Raw genomic sequence first — 17,819 nt, 5'->3', positions numbered from 1 at the left:
AATGGCCAAAAAACACATGAAAAAATGCTCACCATCTCTAGCAATAAAGGAAATGCAAATTAAAACCACACTAAGATTCCACCTCACCCCTGTTAGAACTGCCATCGTTAGCAACACCACAAACAACAGGTGTTGGCGAGGATTCGGGGGAAAAGGAACCCTCTTACACTGCTGGTGGGAATGTAAACTAGTACAACCCCTCTGGAAAAAAATTTGGAGGCTACTTAAAAAGCTAAACATTGATCTACCATTTGATCCATCAGTGCCACTCTTGGAGTTATACCCAAAAGACTGTGACACAGGTTACTCCAGAGGCACCTGCACACTCATGTTTACTGCAGCCCTATTCACAATAGCCAAGTTATAGAAACAGCCAAGATGCCCCACTACTGACGAATGGATCAAGAAAATGTGGTATCTATACACAATAGAATTTTATGCAGCCATGAAGAAGAACTAAATATTATCATTCACTGGTAAATGGATGGAATTGGAGAACATCATTCTGAGTGAGGTTAGCCTGACCCAAAAGACCAAAAATCATATGTTCTCCCTCACATGCAGACATTAGATCAAAGGCAAACACAACAAGGCGATTGGACTTTCATCACAAGATAAAAGTGAGAGCACACAAGGGAGATATGAAGATAGGTAAGACACCTAAAAAATTAAATAGCATTTGTTGCCCTCAACGCAGAGAAACTAAAGCAGATACCTTTAAAGCAACTGAGGCCCAGTAGGAGAAGGGGACCAGGAACTAGAGAAAAGGCTAGATCTAGAAGAATTACCTAGAAGGTAACACACATGCACAGGAAATTAATGTGAGTCAACTCCCTGTATAGCTATCCTTATCTCAACCAGCAAAAACCCTTGTTCCTTCCTATTATTGCTTATACTCTCTCTACAACAAAATTAGAGATAAGGAAAAAATAGTTTCTGCTGGGTATCGAGGAGGTCAGGGGGTGAGGGAGGGGGTGGAGTGGGTGGTAAGGGAGGGGGTGGGGGCAAAGGGGAGAAATGACCCAAGCATTGTATGCACATATGAATAATAAAACAATGAAAAAAAAAGAAACAGTTAAGCAAGTTGACAAAGTTCGACATTTTATTCTAATTTTCACCCATCTGGTTGATCCACCAATGCTAGTAATTATACTTTTAAAAATCTTTGGTCTCTTTATGAGTTAAGTCCATTGTCTGCCATGATTCTTGGTTGACATTTGTGAAGATGGATTACACATATGGGCTACTGATGGATAAATCCATTCCAAGATTATTTTATAAATCACTTAATCTCAGTGATTTATTTACATTCCAACATTTAACCTTCTGGAATGATTTCATTTTCTGACCTAGTAATTCATATTTGTCTGCCTTAAAATTTTTCTGATATACTTTTCCAAAGTTGTATTTGATAATTTTGCCAATATCTTTCTCAACACCCATATTCTTCCATATTTTGTGTGTGGATAGATTACATGTGTATATATAAAGATATACATTCATTATTATATGGTTAGACTTGGGCTTACTTTGGGTGAGGGACAGACTATAATTTATTTCCTAAGAGACACATAGAATTTAAGAGGCATGATATAATATTTATTATTAATATAATTATATCATAATAATTATTGATATAATTTATTATATAATGATGGCATGGTTATTAATAATTATATATGCAATAATTATGATATAATAATAGTCATTAATATTCTAATTAATGACAGTTCTGGGTAATGTTTATCACTTGCTGTATGCTGAGAAGTGTTCTAAAGGATTAAGTTGAATGAGTTAGTCTTTACATTTACACTATGAGGCAAATACTATCATTACTTTATAAGCAAGACTGTTAGAAAGTCTCAAGATTATACATAATTAAAAATAACTAACTTGCATTATTCCCTATTCTTAGTCTGTGCCAGTGCTATTCCAAGACATGCAGATGCTAGCCGATCATATAGATATAGTCGGCAGGTGATCAGTCTAGGACAAGATCTCCACATTCTACTTCTTTAAGGAGAGTAGGAAATGGTATTTGGATTCTGGTCACTTGGCTCCAGAATCCAGGCATTACCACTGCATTTGACCACCTTGCAGACAAATCGCACATGAGTTTAGTAGAATTATTAAAGTTTGGGTTATAATGAACTTCAAAAGTGATCATTTTAGGAAAAATCTACTTTGCATCAACTGAAAAAGTCCTCTCCAAAATAGCAACAATTTTTGCAGGCTTTTTTTGAAAAATCCTAATAGAGGATACCTTATCCAAGTAGCAACCTACTCCTTTTTGAACCAATATTATTAGAAAATGCTTTTCTTAATTGTGATGAAATTTAGTTTTGCAAAGATGTAAGTAAAATCCTTTGAGCCTGAAATGACTCACTGAAGTCAAAGATACAAATTTAACATCTTTTTTCCCACTGTAGCCCTTTGAAGATATATAATAAAAAAATTAAGGAATCATTTCTAATTGTCAATTTCTTGAGCTAGCCCTCATCTAACTCAGATTTAAGTTCCTTTACAATCCTAGTCTCTCTCTTTTTGTACAAGTAAATTTATTAAAGTCCCTTCTAAAACATGAAGCACAATTCACAATATTTCAAGTGTGTTCTGAACATTGTAGAATACAGAGGGCTAAAACTTTCCATTCCTTCTCCGGAAATAGTGCAGTTTACTGGTCAAAAGGGTAAATGACAAAATCAGCTATCTAGTTTTGATTTATGCACAATCATTATAAGCACATTACTTTGGATAATTTTTCTCAGCTTTATGTTTGTCTCCATTTACTCCTTGGTCAAGTAGGAATGATAATTGTATCTACTTTGTTGAGCTGGTATGAGGATTAAGTATAATCGTGGAGTAAAGATGTAGCAATCTGGTCTAACTCTGAGATCAGAAACTGTCAGTAACATTAATTAAAAATCCAGGCATTTATTGATGGCCTGATGTATATAGACATTGAAACTGTAAAGAAAAATAGGTTATAGACTATATTACCAAGACATATCCATTTAAACTTCTAGATTTTATATTTCTTAAGAATTGACCTTTGATTGCATTTGATTTTGGAAAATCACAAATCATGTCACAGTGTGGACTCACAGCTTTTTTTTTTTTGTAGCTGCTTCTGTGAAATATCATCTCTTCTGCCTATTCCATCCCAACTTAAGTTATTCAGTTACATCTTCTGGAATACTGATTGATTCTTTCAGGTTACTGGTTTTCTCTCCATCCTCTATGTCACATGTGCTTATGTGAAACCTTCCATCAGTGTTGTCAACCAGGTCATCAATGAAATACGAAGTAGAACAATATCACAGGCAGAGCATTGCCTCAACCCCCTATAAAGATCCCTTTGGGGAGTGAGTCATTTCCACAGTTAGAAACCTACCTAACGATACACCCAGAATATTTCTTAATTTTGTTAATAAGGATATCATGGGAGTTTTTTTTTCAAGAAACTTATTTAAATCCAAATCTAGCACCAATTTATATAGCATCACCTTCTTGGCAATCCCACTCTATTTTTTAAAAAATATGAAGGAGAAATAAGCTTACTTGAGAGCAATTGTTCTCAGAGAACCTGTACTCATTCTTAGTAATTACTGTCTTCTATAAGGGCTCTCAGAAATCATTTGAAGAATCACTTATATAATCTATGTAGGCACTAATAGAAATATGCCTTTTGTACTTTAAGATATATTTCTGCTTCTTTTTGAAAGTAGAGACTTCATTTTCTGTCATCAACCTTGTCTCTACCATTAACTGCCAAGATGGATAGTGATGGCTTAGAAATCTCATTTACAAATTCTCTCAGCGTTATGAGATTTAATTTTTCAGGATCTCAACACTTGAAACATTTACAGATATCCCTTACAATCACCCCATTTAGTTTGGTTTCAATTACTCTTCCCTGATGCTTTCCTAGTCCTCTCCAATCAAAACTCCCTCTTGAGAGAAGATGGAAACAAAATCTGTTGTTATACCAATGACTTCAAGTTTCTAACTTCTTTTATACATTGCTAAAAATAAATGTGACTTTGGGACTTCTTTAATATTCTTTGCATTTCTGCCAATGTTATCTTTTCTGACTTTAGTCTTCCATATCTGTCTCCTAGGTCTATAACATTTGTATATTGTTCAAGCATAGAGCCCTTCTTTTGTATAATCATTCTTTCTACAAATATATATTGAGTCCCTATTGTTTGCCAGGCACTGCTTTAGGCACTGGGAAGACAGTGGTGAACGGAACATACACATCTTTGCCTTATAGCCTATTATCTGGTGTTAGTTTTTGTTTATTAAATTTATCTCCCCACTGTTTTCCATCTAAGGACAGTTTTCTTGCATCACGCTGGTCTTTTAATATTTGAGCATAATGTTGTCCTTTTTAGATGTCTTTTCAACTAGAATTTTGGACTCTTGGGAGAGTTACTCGTTTTTCCCACATAAAATTCTCCAAATCAGGCTTTTGAATACCCATGACCATATCTAACTTTTTTCCCCACCACTTATCTTACATTGTTTCCACGACTTTGTAAAATTAAAGACAACCATATAGAACCAAGAAGCTTTGTCATATTCATGCTTGTGTTGGGTTTTAAGTCTCAGAATTTTTATGTTTTACTTCTTTTTCATCATTCTATTATGATCAAGAATAGATTTTTTCATGTTTATTGTATCACTGAGATATTTTGCAAACTCACAAGAGGTTTGCTAAGAATATACTGATGCATTAAGAAGATTTCTCTCAACTGCATGTGATCACTTTTTATTGCTAATTTCGAATTTTGTTCCCTTCTAGGAGTAACCATGCGTTGGTCTGTGCCATCCTTGTTATATGGACTTGGAGTATGCTGCAGTTTCCACTTGACCTGGCAGGTAAATATCTTGATAGTTATGCAAAGAAAAGGAACATTAAAACCTTGCTTATAAACTGTAGTAAAGCTAAGGAGGCAATTGAGAGGACTGCTATTGTGATATCCTACAGTTCCAGTTTGGATTAGAAGTACATTGAAATTTAGAAAAGCTATGAGTGGATTCACTCTGGTATATGATTAACTTAAGAGACATAAGTAGATAATCACTCACTTTAAATTCACTTTAAACAATGGTTCCATCATTTATGATCTATAAAACCTCCTAAAAAGAGTTTAATATATCTGTGCCTCAGGTTTTTCATCCATGAAATGGGATGATAGTCACAGTAGCCAGGGTCAATAGTTCTTGTGATGATACAATAAAATAAAGTTTGGAAAGTGCTTTGCAAGTTGCTGGCATATAAGTGTTATGTGTTGATATTTCTACAGAATTGCTTTCACTCCTTTGTCAGGCCTTGTGTTAGGGTAGTAAGAGCAATTTCAAGGCCAGCTATGGAAAATTAAATTTTTCTTCAGTGGTGGCCCTTGGAATCCCATTTGATGTTACTTTCATGAAGATCTTTAAGACTTGGTACGATGTAAACTATTTACAGGGCATTTCATACTAGAGGCGATCTACGACTGTCTTGTTCAATATGTTTTCCACTAGTCATACATAGCTCTTCAAATTTAAAGTTTAAAACTAAAGGATTAGTTCTTCAGTCATACTAGACACATTTCAAGTGCTCACTTGTCACATATGACAAATAGCAAAGGTATGACATGTTTTTGCTACCACAGAAAGCTCAGTTGGATAGCAATGATCTAGAGACCTACCATAACTTCTTGGTACCCTGGAATTACAATTTGGGAATTCTCCAAATTTTGAACTGGGAATTCTCCGTTAGTCAGCTAGTAGACTGTAAGCTGGTCTGCTGCCCTACTGATAGAAGATTGAGTACCATCACTTGCAATATTGAATTAATAACCTTAGGGGTTCTTTGAGAAGGATTTCATCACCTTGACTTCTTAGGAAAGGCAGTTACTGATCTAACTGTAGAGAAATTCTGGAATTTAATAATTGCATTTATCTTAGTCTGGCTTAATTTTTGAAACACTCTACCTGTTGGCCTCAGGATTAGAATGAATCCTCAGAACAGAAATATTTAACTTGTTCTGCATCTTTTCTATCTCATTTTGGTAAGGCTCAGAGGTCTGAGGCCATTTTAGCATCCACTTTCTAGATCAAAACTTTCACCAGAATACATGGCAAGAATTGCTGTGGCTTTTTCAAAATATCAAAAACCTAATTACTGATTAATAATTTAAAATATATGCAAATAACATACACACAAAGATTTTGTTAACATGTGCCTTCAGAGGTATACAGTACTTATTAGTTAGCTGTTAGAATATTAGGTGCCATCACTGAATACTGAGTAATGCACTTACAGGGTCTTTTGGGGAGGCATTTCCTGGCCCTGACTTCTTAGGAAAGGCAGTTATTCACGTTATGTTGGTTTTTCTTTTGTCATTCACTCACCCTTTCATATCTTGTGGTTTATAGCCTTGCTAAGAAGATTTTTATTTAAGGAAGAAATTTCATAAACTCTTGGAGGTGCTAATGTTATGCAGCTGTTTGAAAAACAAAGACCAAATGTTACTTCTGACTAAATCGCTATTGTATTTTCCAACAAACAGTACATTATGTTCACCCATATCAAAGCAGCTTCATAATATTTGTAGGCTCCAGTAGGCGAAGGCATTCTTTCTTTGAAAACTCCAAATGGAAGGCTTCATTATTATAAAAGGATTATTTTCTGCCCTTGACCCTGAATTAAATTTACATGTTTAGCAATTAAAACAAAAAAGGTTCATCTGTTGATTGGACCTCCTTTTGTTCAACTGGAAAATCAGTAATTATATCCAGCCTTTCTTGTCAACTGTGAAACAAAAGCATAAGGAATTAGGACAAAATAAAATAATGTCATTTGTTGGACTTTTTTCTTCCACCATTAGAAAATATGCTTAACGTGAATTAATTTAATATAAGCACTTGAAATTTCACAGAATTTACACATATGACTGGGTAAGTAACTCAGAAAATAGGTAAATTCTGAAGAAAGTATCTAGAATTATCTGGGCCATATATCCTTTTGTCCATCTGCCATCAGTCATGCAAGTTACTCATTATCCCAAGGGGAAGATTAAATGAGAAAGTGGAGGGAAGTCAGAGGTGTTATTCTAATGGAAACCAAATGAACCAATGAATGGAAACCCTTCTCCTTAGGGATATTTTTATCCTAGTTTTCAAAGGAAGAAACTGAGGCTCAGAAAGTTTAAGTATCTCACTGCTAGCAAATGAGGCAGTCAAGATAGGCAATCAGGTTCCCTGACTTGAGTCCCTGAGTACACTTTTATGCTGCCTCACCATGCTGCAGACTCTCAACACATACACACACACACTCTTTCTCTCTCACTAGTAGACTCCTTTATTATTTATTCACTCTAGTCTGCTTAATTGGGCCTTCTCCAACGTGAGAACTAGAATATGATTTGAAACATTTTAAGTCAATGGAAACCATGTGGCTGGGGTGGAGAAGCTTGGGGTCAGGGAACTTTTACCTGCTATACCCAGAATTAAATTACAGAATCATTTTCATCATTTAGAAACAGAGCACCCATTATCTGATTTCATCTGTTTCACTTTTCTGCATCACAGAGAAATAATGTTCACTGTCTGTCTTGTGTTTGCAGTGCAGCATGTAGTGTGCCCCTCATCTGTGAAAGCCAGGAGATTTCCCATCCTATTCTTTTGTCTGTACAGTGCTGATTTGTGGAACATTGGAATCAGCATCTTCATACAAGATGGCCCTTTCCTCATTGTGCGTCTCATACTGATGGCCTATTTCAAAGTGATCAATCATATGCTGGTGTTCTTTGCTGTGAAGAATTCCCTTGTGGTGCTGTTGCATCTCTACCGCCTTGTGGTGCTGGCATTGGCTGCTCGTGCTTCCTTGCAAGATCAGTCAGAGGGCTCAAAGACAGAGCACAGGGACCGGGCTCAAGCCTCTGAGAGTGGGCTTAGGTGCTGGGAGGGCGAGTCAAAAGAGGGCCTGGCTATTCCTTTGCAGGCCTCAACAGTAACGTCTGAGGACTCCCATCACACACCATAGTTGCTTATTTCCAACAGCCTGAAGTTAGAAGGTGTGACTTTCTGGTTCTTACACATACACAGTCTCTCTCTCTCTCTCTCTCTGTCTCTCTTTTTCTCTCTCTTTCTCTGTCTCTCTGTCTCTCTCTCTGTGTCTCTGTCTCTGTCTCTCTGTCTCTCTCTCTCTCCTTTCTTTTCCTCTCTTCTCCTTATCTTGGCATATAATAATTTTCAAAGAAACATGAAAGCATGGTCTTAAACCAAATCTGAGTAGTTTTCTTTTTTCACCTGAATGGAAGGAACTTTGATTAGTGACTATGGTATTATCTTCATGTGCTGGTATCAGATGTTATAGTTGTTCAATGAATAAGTGATTTGTTTGTGTTGAACTGTTTGAAAAATTATGGACGGGGTTACATGTGACATGCCCTGGAAAGATTTAGTGTAGACAGACTGTCATGGCTGTTACCTGAAAATATAGAAGCTTTGAACTTTGGCTCTATTGTCAGACTAGCTTATCTGATCTTTCCTGCAATGTCCCTCTGACATCAAAAAATGTACATTCAGTGAATGCAGAACAAATGAGGGAAAAGTGCCTTTAAAATGACCTCACTGTGGGCTGGAAGCAATGGAAATCTCTGCCCAGCTTCTGTATCACAGTCATATTCATCTCTGCACAGGCCTTCCCAGGAAAATCGTTTTTCTAGGCTGATGTGATATTCTGTCATGCTGCATATGCTGTTACAGAATTTTTATTGCTTTTGGCTTGAGGACTACAAAATTCACAGCAAGCCATTTCGGTTACATATCTACTGGTGGCAAGGTAGGAAATACTGGCAAAATGCTAGCACAGTCACAGTTTCTGCTCTGAGTATGATTTGCAGTGTTGCTTGGTGTTTTTCTGAACCCCACTTTGCCATTTTCTGTATTGCCAAGTTGGATCTCATCACGTGAGCTGGGGCGGAGAAGCAGGAAGCAGTGAATAAAGGTGTTCCAGGCCCTGAAGTGTTACCATGGTTTCTGCTGTCTGCCAGCAAGCACGCATAGCTGCAGCAGCTCAGCACTGCCAGCCTGTGGTCTCAGAAACAGGATGAGGGGGGTGCACCAGCCTCGCCTGTGGCCCCTGATGAGAGCTGGGTCTGCACGGGCCTCCAGCAATGCGTCCAGTGCACCATCGCCCTGTATTCAGGTTTCAATTTCCATGGTTGAAATAGCCATTCTTTCCCTTCAGCACCTCTGTATTTTCTGGATGGAGGTGATTTGGAACCTTTCAAAGTGATTTTTCTTTTTTTTTGCTTTTAAATACATAAACATTTACTTGGTTGTATACAAGTAATTACAGAAGGCAAACAGTTGCAAGGAGCAAAAGTGCTCCTATGCTGAGTGCTCAAGCATTCAAAGGGACATTTAATACAGGACATTCTTTAACTGAGTGTGACCTGTTGAAAACCAGTTAGCATAATTGTATCTGTACATCTCTGTGTGACGTGATTTCTATTAAAAATATTTGGTGAAAAGTTTCATAGATAAATTTTTTTGTATACCAAGTAATGTATATTTTTCAATAAATTCTACTTCTTTTCTTCCTTGTACTTCTAATTTTAATATAACAACTGTAAAACTACATATGAAATAACCAGAATGCATCTATAATTTTCCTTAATAATTGTGTGCAAATTAAGAACAGGAAATTATATTTATATGAAGCAAAGAACTTGAAAACTTTTAAGGGCATGTTATTTAAAGTGCTTAGCAATGGAAAGCAAAATAATAACTGCTATTTATAAAAATGCCTCAACAGAATCTGTTTTTATGTTGACTGTTTTATGTTGAGTACTTTCTTCCACAACATGTATGTGCTGCTTATTATTGCAGATTTGTTCATGGCATACTTTTCATGTTTTAATTTTTTTTTCTTCTAGCAAAACAAACATTGAGTCTCTAAAAATAGATAAAGGATAAAGTAATACGGCTGTTGCAAGGATATTTTTAAGGGCTTTTAAATCTGAGACTTGGCTTGGATTCATGAATGAGTTTCTAGTGTTTAAATAAAGTATTTTGTAATTAGCACTCCTCCAAAGGCCTGGGAAAGAGAAAGTCTGTCCAAAATCTGGCTTTATTTAGGGAGCCAGGAAGTCAAAGAGCACCCAGGACCATCTTGACAATTAAGCTTGGCAAAAATAGACACATGCTCTTGCTGCAAGGTTTTCCAGGAAAAATTGCTAAAGGCAGCATTTAACCTAACTGCCAGCTCTCTCACTTCCTTGGACTGCTGCTTTTATAGCAGAAAAGAAAATCTATGTCTGTTTAGTTTATTTGTAAAGCTTCCTAAGTCAAAGCTGTATCTCTAATGAAATAGGAAAAATGTATTCAGTTTATTATATGTTTTTTAAATTTTTTTCACTAGTTTTTATCTGTTTTAAATTTTATGTTTTTACTATAAACCGCTACACACTGTAATGTTTTAAAACATCCAAGTGTTTGCTGTAGAGTGGCTAGAACATCAGTTCTCTCCCATATGTTGACATCCTGGGACTTGTTTACATTTTATTTGTAAAATAACTGACTCATGTCATCTGTCCCCTCTACCTCCACCAACAGAGCTGTTGTTATTACCATTGTTATTTAATAGCTTGATTAAAGCTCAGTCAAATGCCTACTTAAAAACACATCATTCCACTTAAGTGAAAACATATTTTAACAATAACATGAAGAAACACACCGCATCAACATCTTTTTGTGTTTTATTGGCCTTTATTGGATGACTCTCAGGTGATATAATGGCATGGTAGGATTAGGAAACCTTTTCTGTCTTTGGTTATTCTTTTAATTTTTACTTTTGAGCTTTAAGTGATAACATAAGAAAATAAAAACCTGAATCAGCCAATAACATTCTTCCTAATCTTTCACTGAAGAAAAGTCTTAGACAAATTTACCAATTCATTCTATTGTAGTTCATTTAGTCCTCATATAATCATAAAGATACAGCCAAGAAATAGCAGCATTCACTATTATAATATTGATTGTTAACTCACTATTCAATAGAAACTTTTCAAAGGTCTGGGAAGGCATACATTGTAGGTGTTCATGCTTCAGGATTTCCACCAGCTTTCAGAGTTGAACATTGGCTCTTGTGATCTTTGGCATTTAATATCCAGAATTCTTAATTGGTTTTCCTGTTAAAAGAAAAACAGAACTACAATGCTAGTCCTCTACTTTTCACTCCAAGACTACTCACAATATCCTGCAGGGCCTCAGAGATGTAGGAGAAAAAAACAACCAGTCTTGAATTACAAGAAACAAACAAACAAACAAAAGAGACTGTTACATTTTTTTCTAATTCTAGGCTTTGCTTTTTCCTTAGGGGACATTCTGATCTGCTCTCAGAAATATCTGGTTAGGAGTTAAACCAGGCAGCTGGAGTATGTTTACAGCTTTGAGACTTCAAATAGCTTTCTGTATAGTGGGAGTAACTAAACAATATTTAATAATTAGTTGCTGCAGCCTTATGTTTTATGGGCATCCATCCTCAGATTCTTTTTTACTGGAAAACAGTATAGGAATATTTTCTCTGAAATATTTGTACTATTTTGCTATGACTGGCCTTTGTATTTTGTTATGTACATTAAATAGTTGTGCAGAACTTTATCTCAATGTCTGTTTTTGGCCTACTTTTCATGTCCTTATTCTCTACTGTAATTCATTTCCTTTTTGGTTTTTAAGTTCTGGCTTAAAAAAGAAAACTGATCTATTTAGGATATGATTAAAGAGGAATTTCTAACCAGTGAGGAAAGAGTGACCAATTTTATAAATGATCTTGGGCAATGTTGTAATCCATCTGGAAAAAATAAAGTTAGATTTTTATCTCATGCAATATATAGAAATAAATTCCAGATGGATTAAAGATCTCAATGTAAAATGAAAACTATAAATATTAGAAGAAAAATATGGAATGTATCTTTAGGATTTGGGGAAGGGAAAGATCTTCTGAATCAAGTCATGAAACCCAGAAGCTGCAAAAGAATAGATGTGCAAATTTTTGTACATAAACGTTTAACATTTCAGAATTACAAAAGTATCATAAATATATCACTACTATTTTCATTTCAATCAGAAAAAAGAAGTGAAAACTATAAGAATTGGAAAGGTGAAGATAAATTTATCATTTATTTATATATGACTGAGCATCTAAGAAAAGCATATTAAAACCTAAATAACAATTTCATACTTAATCTGAAAACTCACCAAAACCAATAAATAGGTTTTTCTATATACAAATGTAACAAAGAATACATATTTGAAGAGAAATTTCCTCTACAATATGAACTAAAATGATAACATACATAGGAAAATTTAAGAAATGTACAAGATCTAAAATGATTTTGATGGTCATAAATGAAGTTAAACACACAGAAGTATTCTACTGGTGAGTAGGAAGAAGTATTGATATTTTAAGAATTTATCAGTTTCTCCAAAATTTATCTATAAGTTTAACACAACCTCCAAAATGTAACCAAAAAAGTTTTAATTTTTAGTGAACACACAAGCTGATTCTAAAAATTTCCTGATTAAAGTAAATATGACAGATTAGCTGGAAAATGCTAAAAGATAGAAGAAAATGAGTTTTCAATATATTTAAATAAAATACACATCTACAATAGCCAAGAGAATTTGGTTTTGGCACATGTGTAATCAGACAGAAATATTGAACCGAATAAAATAAATAAATTGACTGAACTACATATGGGATTCTGATATATGATAAATCACAGAGCAGGGGTAGAATATTATGAATAGTTTAGCTTTTGGAAAATATTAAGTTGTTCTCTACCTCAATCCATATGTTAAAAATATTTCCAGATGGGTCAAATAATTAAACATTTAAATAAAAAATAAGGAACTTTACTTTTATAATTATGATGGTGATAAGGCTTTCTGAACAAGAGACAAAATAAGACATCATGGAAGATTCATAAATTTCAGCTCACTGAAATATTTTGCTCATAAAAATACTATAAGCAAATCCAAACAGCTAAGTATAATAATAGAATAACAAACTTGAACTACACACTGGATAAATATTTTGCAACAAGAATAATTATCAGTTTTCTTAATGAGTAAGCAAACCATAAAGGTAAAAAGTAAGTAAAAAGTTTAGAAATTGAAAAACTGAGCAAAAGATGTAAGTATGTAATTCCTTGCTCAAGTAATAAAGAAGTGCAAATCAAACCACAACATAATACCATTTTTCAAAATGCAGACTATACTGCAAGGTAACCATTTTCACTTAATGGATTGACTAAGATTCAAAAGCTTTTTTAGAATGCTGTATTAGAGGGGTCAGGAGCACAGGAATTCTTATTCATAGCTAAATGAGAGTATAAATTGGTATAATTTCTTTGGAAGACACTTTGGCAATATCAGAGATAAAACTATATTTATCACTTGACCTACCAACTTAATTTCTAAGAGAGTAATCTACAAGTTCATGTGTACAAAAATGTATATAGAAGGCTATTCAGTGTTTTCTACAGTAGCATCGTAGTATCTATCAATGGGGTCTTGTTAAATAATGGAACTCCTGTACTACATAATATAATGTGGATTTAAAAAAAAATAAAGTAGATCCATAACTATTTATAGGGAATGATTGGTTAGATATTTCATTAAATGTAAGAATGAAAAATATTAATATGTTTGTTTTGTACATTTTGCCTATACCTTTATAAGTAGCTAATACACAATATAAAATGGTGCTTAAGTTTCTAATGATCATGGATATTTCTGTTTTCTTTTTGTTACTTTTATGCTTTTTGTACCTTGGGTTTTTTTAAATTGTACATTACTTTTGTAATTTCCAAAGCATTTATAAGTAAAAGTAAATCTCCCTAAATCATGAACCTGCTGCCATGTACACATGAACAAAACCCTTATTTTTCACCCAGGAGAATAAAGGCTTTGCCACTATAATGAGAGATGATCTGCTGAAATATTAGATAAATCAAGGATTTGAACCACGTCAAATTCTGCTTGCTTGATGAAGCGTCAAATACTTAGGATCTGAAATCATAATTAGATTTGTGAGAGCACAGAAAAATTAAGCTGACCAAAAAGATCCATTGTGTCTTTCTTGATGAGTATACCACACAGCTTACTTTGAGATTGCCATTCTGACACTTTCTCACTTCTTGACATTTATGGAACTACCACAGCAAACCATACAGGAATTTAACTTTGAATTACACAGTCAAACTGATTTCCCCAGGAGAGATTGAGAACTGAATAGAACCCTGAAAGGAAAAAAAACTTCTGAATGAATCTATGCATCCATTTCCAAGTCCATTTACAGCTTAATTTGTGTATATAACCTTTTTTGAATTTGTCAAATATTTGCTAAATATACAATTGATTGTGGTAAATGATCAAATGGGTCATATGCAAATCTAATCAAATTTTGAGCAACACAAAAATTCCTAAACCAACCATATGTCAAATACCATATAGTCTTTGTATCCAAACTAAGAAGCTTGGCCAAGGAAATTAGATCTACAAGACAAAATATGTTTTCTCTGTGGATACTGGTGTTCAGCTTTTGCCAAATGCATAGCTGGAGAATTCAGATGGTTGTGGTTCTGGTTGTTTCTGCTTTCTGGCAAAAAAATATGCTCTTCTGTATTAGTCAAGGATTCCCATATAACCTAACCGATAGCTAACAGCAGGGTCAAAATCTATAATTATTTCATCTGTTGTCTTGGTTTCAACTAATTCCTTTAACTAGTGGGTTTTATAGGTATTTCTAATCCCAATTTCTTTTTTGGACTTCATGCCTAGATTTGTGCACCTCCTTGAGTATTCTGTATATTTCACAGACCAATATATTTATTCTATATGTAGAATGCACTGGGTCTCCAGCAACTCAGGCACTCATGCCAAATATACCTATGACCCTCACCTCTATGTTTTTATAACTCCTTCCTAAATAAACCCTAAATTCTGTCAGTTGTGCTTATATTTCTTTTCAATCTTTATCCTATGCTTTCTGTGTCAAATGCTACTATCCTAATAGACTATTGCAACTTTTCTTGCCTCAGGGACTCCAATCCTTTTCCTATTGGTCTTCTAACCTCCTGGTTTAATCCTCCATAATAATTTCCTAAACTGCATTCACATCTGACTGTTTGGAAGCACACATTTGATCATGTATCTTTTCCATTTATAACACTTTAAAGATGCCTCATTGCATCAATAAGGTCAACCCTACAGCTCCAAGAACATAAGGTAAATATTTCATAAGCTGGAATAACCTAACTCTTTAACTTCATTTCCCTTCACTGTAAATCTTGCCTATGGCACACACACACAGAAGCCACCATTAAAAACTACTCATGTTCCCCTAAACCTGCCATTAACCTTTACATCACTATGTGTTTTTTCAACAATCCTCACTACTGACACAACTTCATTACTGTCTCTTTGTCTACTACCTCTCTTCTTGCATGCTTGGCTCAATTTCTCCATCACGAGTTGATGTCCAGGTATGAAAAAATAATTCTGGCAACCAAATCAGCCCTGGATTCCTGATTACTAGGGTTTGCTTTAAAGCCACAATGCTGAGGTGGACACCAGAGAAACAATTTGGATGTAGAGTGATAGGATTGATTACTTACCATGAACACCCAACTGCAGTCTGTAGAAGCAAAAAATCAAAGGTCCCAGAAGTTCCGTCTTCTCAAGTCTAGATAAAGTATGCAGTTTTTCTAGTATTTACTAACACAACATCTTCTATTTATATTGCTTTGTGATACCTTCTCCTGGTCCTTACAAAGATCCAACATCTCTCACTCAATGCTTACCCTCTTCTTGGCAAAAACAAAATAACACAAAAGCTTAAGAAAGTTTACCTTCAAGTATCTTATCTTCTTGTTTCCAAGAACTGAGTGATTCTCCGTTTTTACTGTGTTTTTACAGTGCTCTGTACTTCTCTCTAATCCAATGCTTATTGTATTAGCATTGTGAAATGGTGTATTGTAATAGCATATTTATTTATCTATCTCTGCCATCAGACTGTGAGCCATCTGACACAGGTCATGTCTTACATTCTTTTGCAACCACAGAATTCCAGACATTGAAATTTTGTCTGTTCCTAGAATTCACCAAGTTCTTTTCTATCTCTGGGGCTTTTTACTTGCTAGTGCTTCTTTTTGGGATGTGTCTGTCCCAGCCCTACCCAATCCTGAGCTAGATCCTTCTCATTTGGATTCCACTTTGAGTGCAAAATCCTCAGAGAGGCTGCTACTTTCCCCTTTGCTGATAATCTCATCACATCTATCTTTATTTCCTTCCTAGCAATTTTACTAGCCAAGAATCATTTTGATATGTTTATTTATTTGCTGTCTACCTTTCCTATAATTAAAATGTAAAGGTCAAAGGTATCTGACTTGCTCATCTCTGTGTCTAGTGGCTAGCACATAGTAACTCCTCAAAAACTACTATGGAAAGCATTATGACTTCCTGCTTATTTATACCAATAATACTTTCATAAAACTACAATCATAGATAATATTTGTATGTCTACCTGCTGGGTTCATGCATTACCATTGCTTGGGCATTTCTTATTGTTACCTATTCTTTGAGAACATGATGTCTACCTACTTCTGCATGTGAACTAGAAAAAGACCTAATCACCAAAACCAGAGTCATTCCCAGCCATCATCCTTCCTGAGGCTCTGCCATTTCTTAGTGGCCTCCTCACTCCCATGGTGATGTGAGAACTATCACATACTGATTCTCATAGTTCTTCATTATCAGCTCCATCTATCTCCATGGGTCTGTTTACTTCTTCACTTTTAAAATGTACAAGTCCTATCTTGTCTGTCTGAACTAATCTTTTCTTTTGGGATTCTATTCTCATTGATTAACCATTTGTCTATATTTCTAGTTTTATCCTCAACTTCTCTTCTGCATTTCTATACAGAAGTCCTTTTGGCATATCCAACTCAACTTATTCACAGTTGGATTCAAACCTCTCTTCTCTCATGCCTGCTTCTTTTCTTTTCTCATTCATTTCCATCGATAGCACACTCTTGTTCTGGTCATTTCAGCTCATATGGAGTCATCTTTGACCAACTTTCCTCATTCACATGTTTGCATATCTTCTTTTACATTATGAATATAATTTGTTGCTTTCTCTGATTATATTATTTGTATTCAATATCATGATCAAACACTTATAAAAGTATATGAAAAAGAGTAAAACCACATGAAATCCTTCCCTTACAATGCTCATCATCAATAATTTTGAGGTAATTCTTTTGTAAATCTTGTGTGTGTGTGTGTGTGTGTGGTACTGGGTTTGAATTCAGGGTCTCAAGCTTGTTATGCAAGTGTTCTACTGCTTGAACCAATCCCCCAGTCCATTTTTGCTTTAGTTATTTTTCACATAAGGTCTCACATTATTTCCAGGTCTGGTCTCAGATCATGAATAGATAGGAGCATCTATGTCCTCCCACATAGCTGGGATTACAGGCCCCCTCCAGCTGCCCAACTAACCTCAAACTCTAATCATCCCAATCTTAACTTCCCCAATAGCTGGGATGACAGGTTTGAGCCACTGCTCTCAGCCCTTTTGTGAATCTTCTATTGGAGATAGAAAGATAAATGATAGGCAGGTTGGAAGGAAACTAAAAGGAAGGGAGAAAGGAAGGAAGGATAAAAGGAAGGAGGGAAGGAAGGAAGGCAGGAAGGAAGAAAGGGGTGATAATATACTGGTTTAATTTTTAAAAAATAAAAACCAATGAAAGAAT

The 17,819-nt window shown here is 35.0% G+C and overlaps 1 protein-coding gene across 1 annotated transcript in view; it reads left to right on the top strand.

Annotated features, from left to right (window-relative positions):
- The window catches only part of Tmem26 (transmembrane protein 26), a 55,809-nt gene extending 41,818 nt beyond the window's left edge, over positions 1 to 13,991 (top strand). The window contains exons 5-6 of the mRNA XM_074078935.1: positions 4,808 to 4,884; positions 7,620 to 13,991. Coding sequence (XP_073935036.1) covers positions 4,808 to 4,884; positions 7,620 to 8,038 — 496 coding nt within the window. The 3' untranslated portion in view covers positions 8,039 to 13,991. The remainder of the gene's footprint in view (positions 1 to 4,807; positions 4,885 to 7,619) is intronic.
- Positions 13,992 to 17,819: the final 3,828 nt, after the last annotated feature.

Source organism: Castor canadensis, chromosome 7 (genome assembly GCF_047511655.1).
Source record: "Castor canadensis chromosome 7, mCasCan1.hap1v2, whole genome shotgun sequence".
Classification (NCBI taxonomy): domain Eukaryota; kingdom Metazoa; phylum Chordata; class Mammalia; order Rodentia; family Castoridae; genus Castor; species Castor canadensis.
The sequence above is the reverse complement of the archived record's forward strand: the minus strand, read 5'-3'. Positions and strand labels throughout refer to the sequence as shown.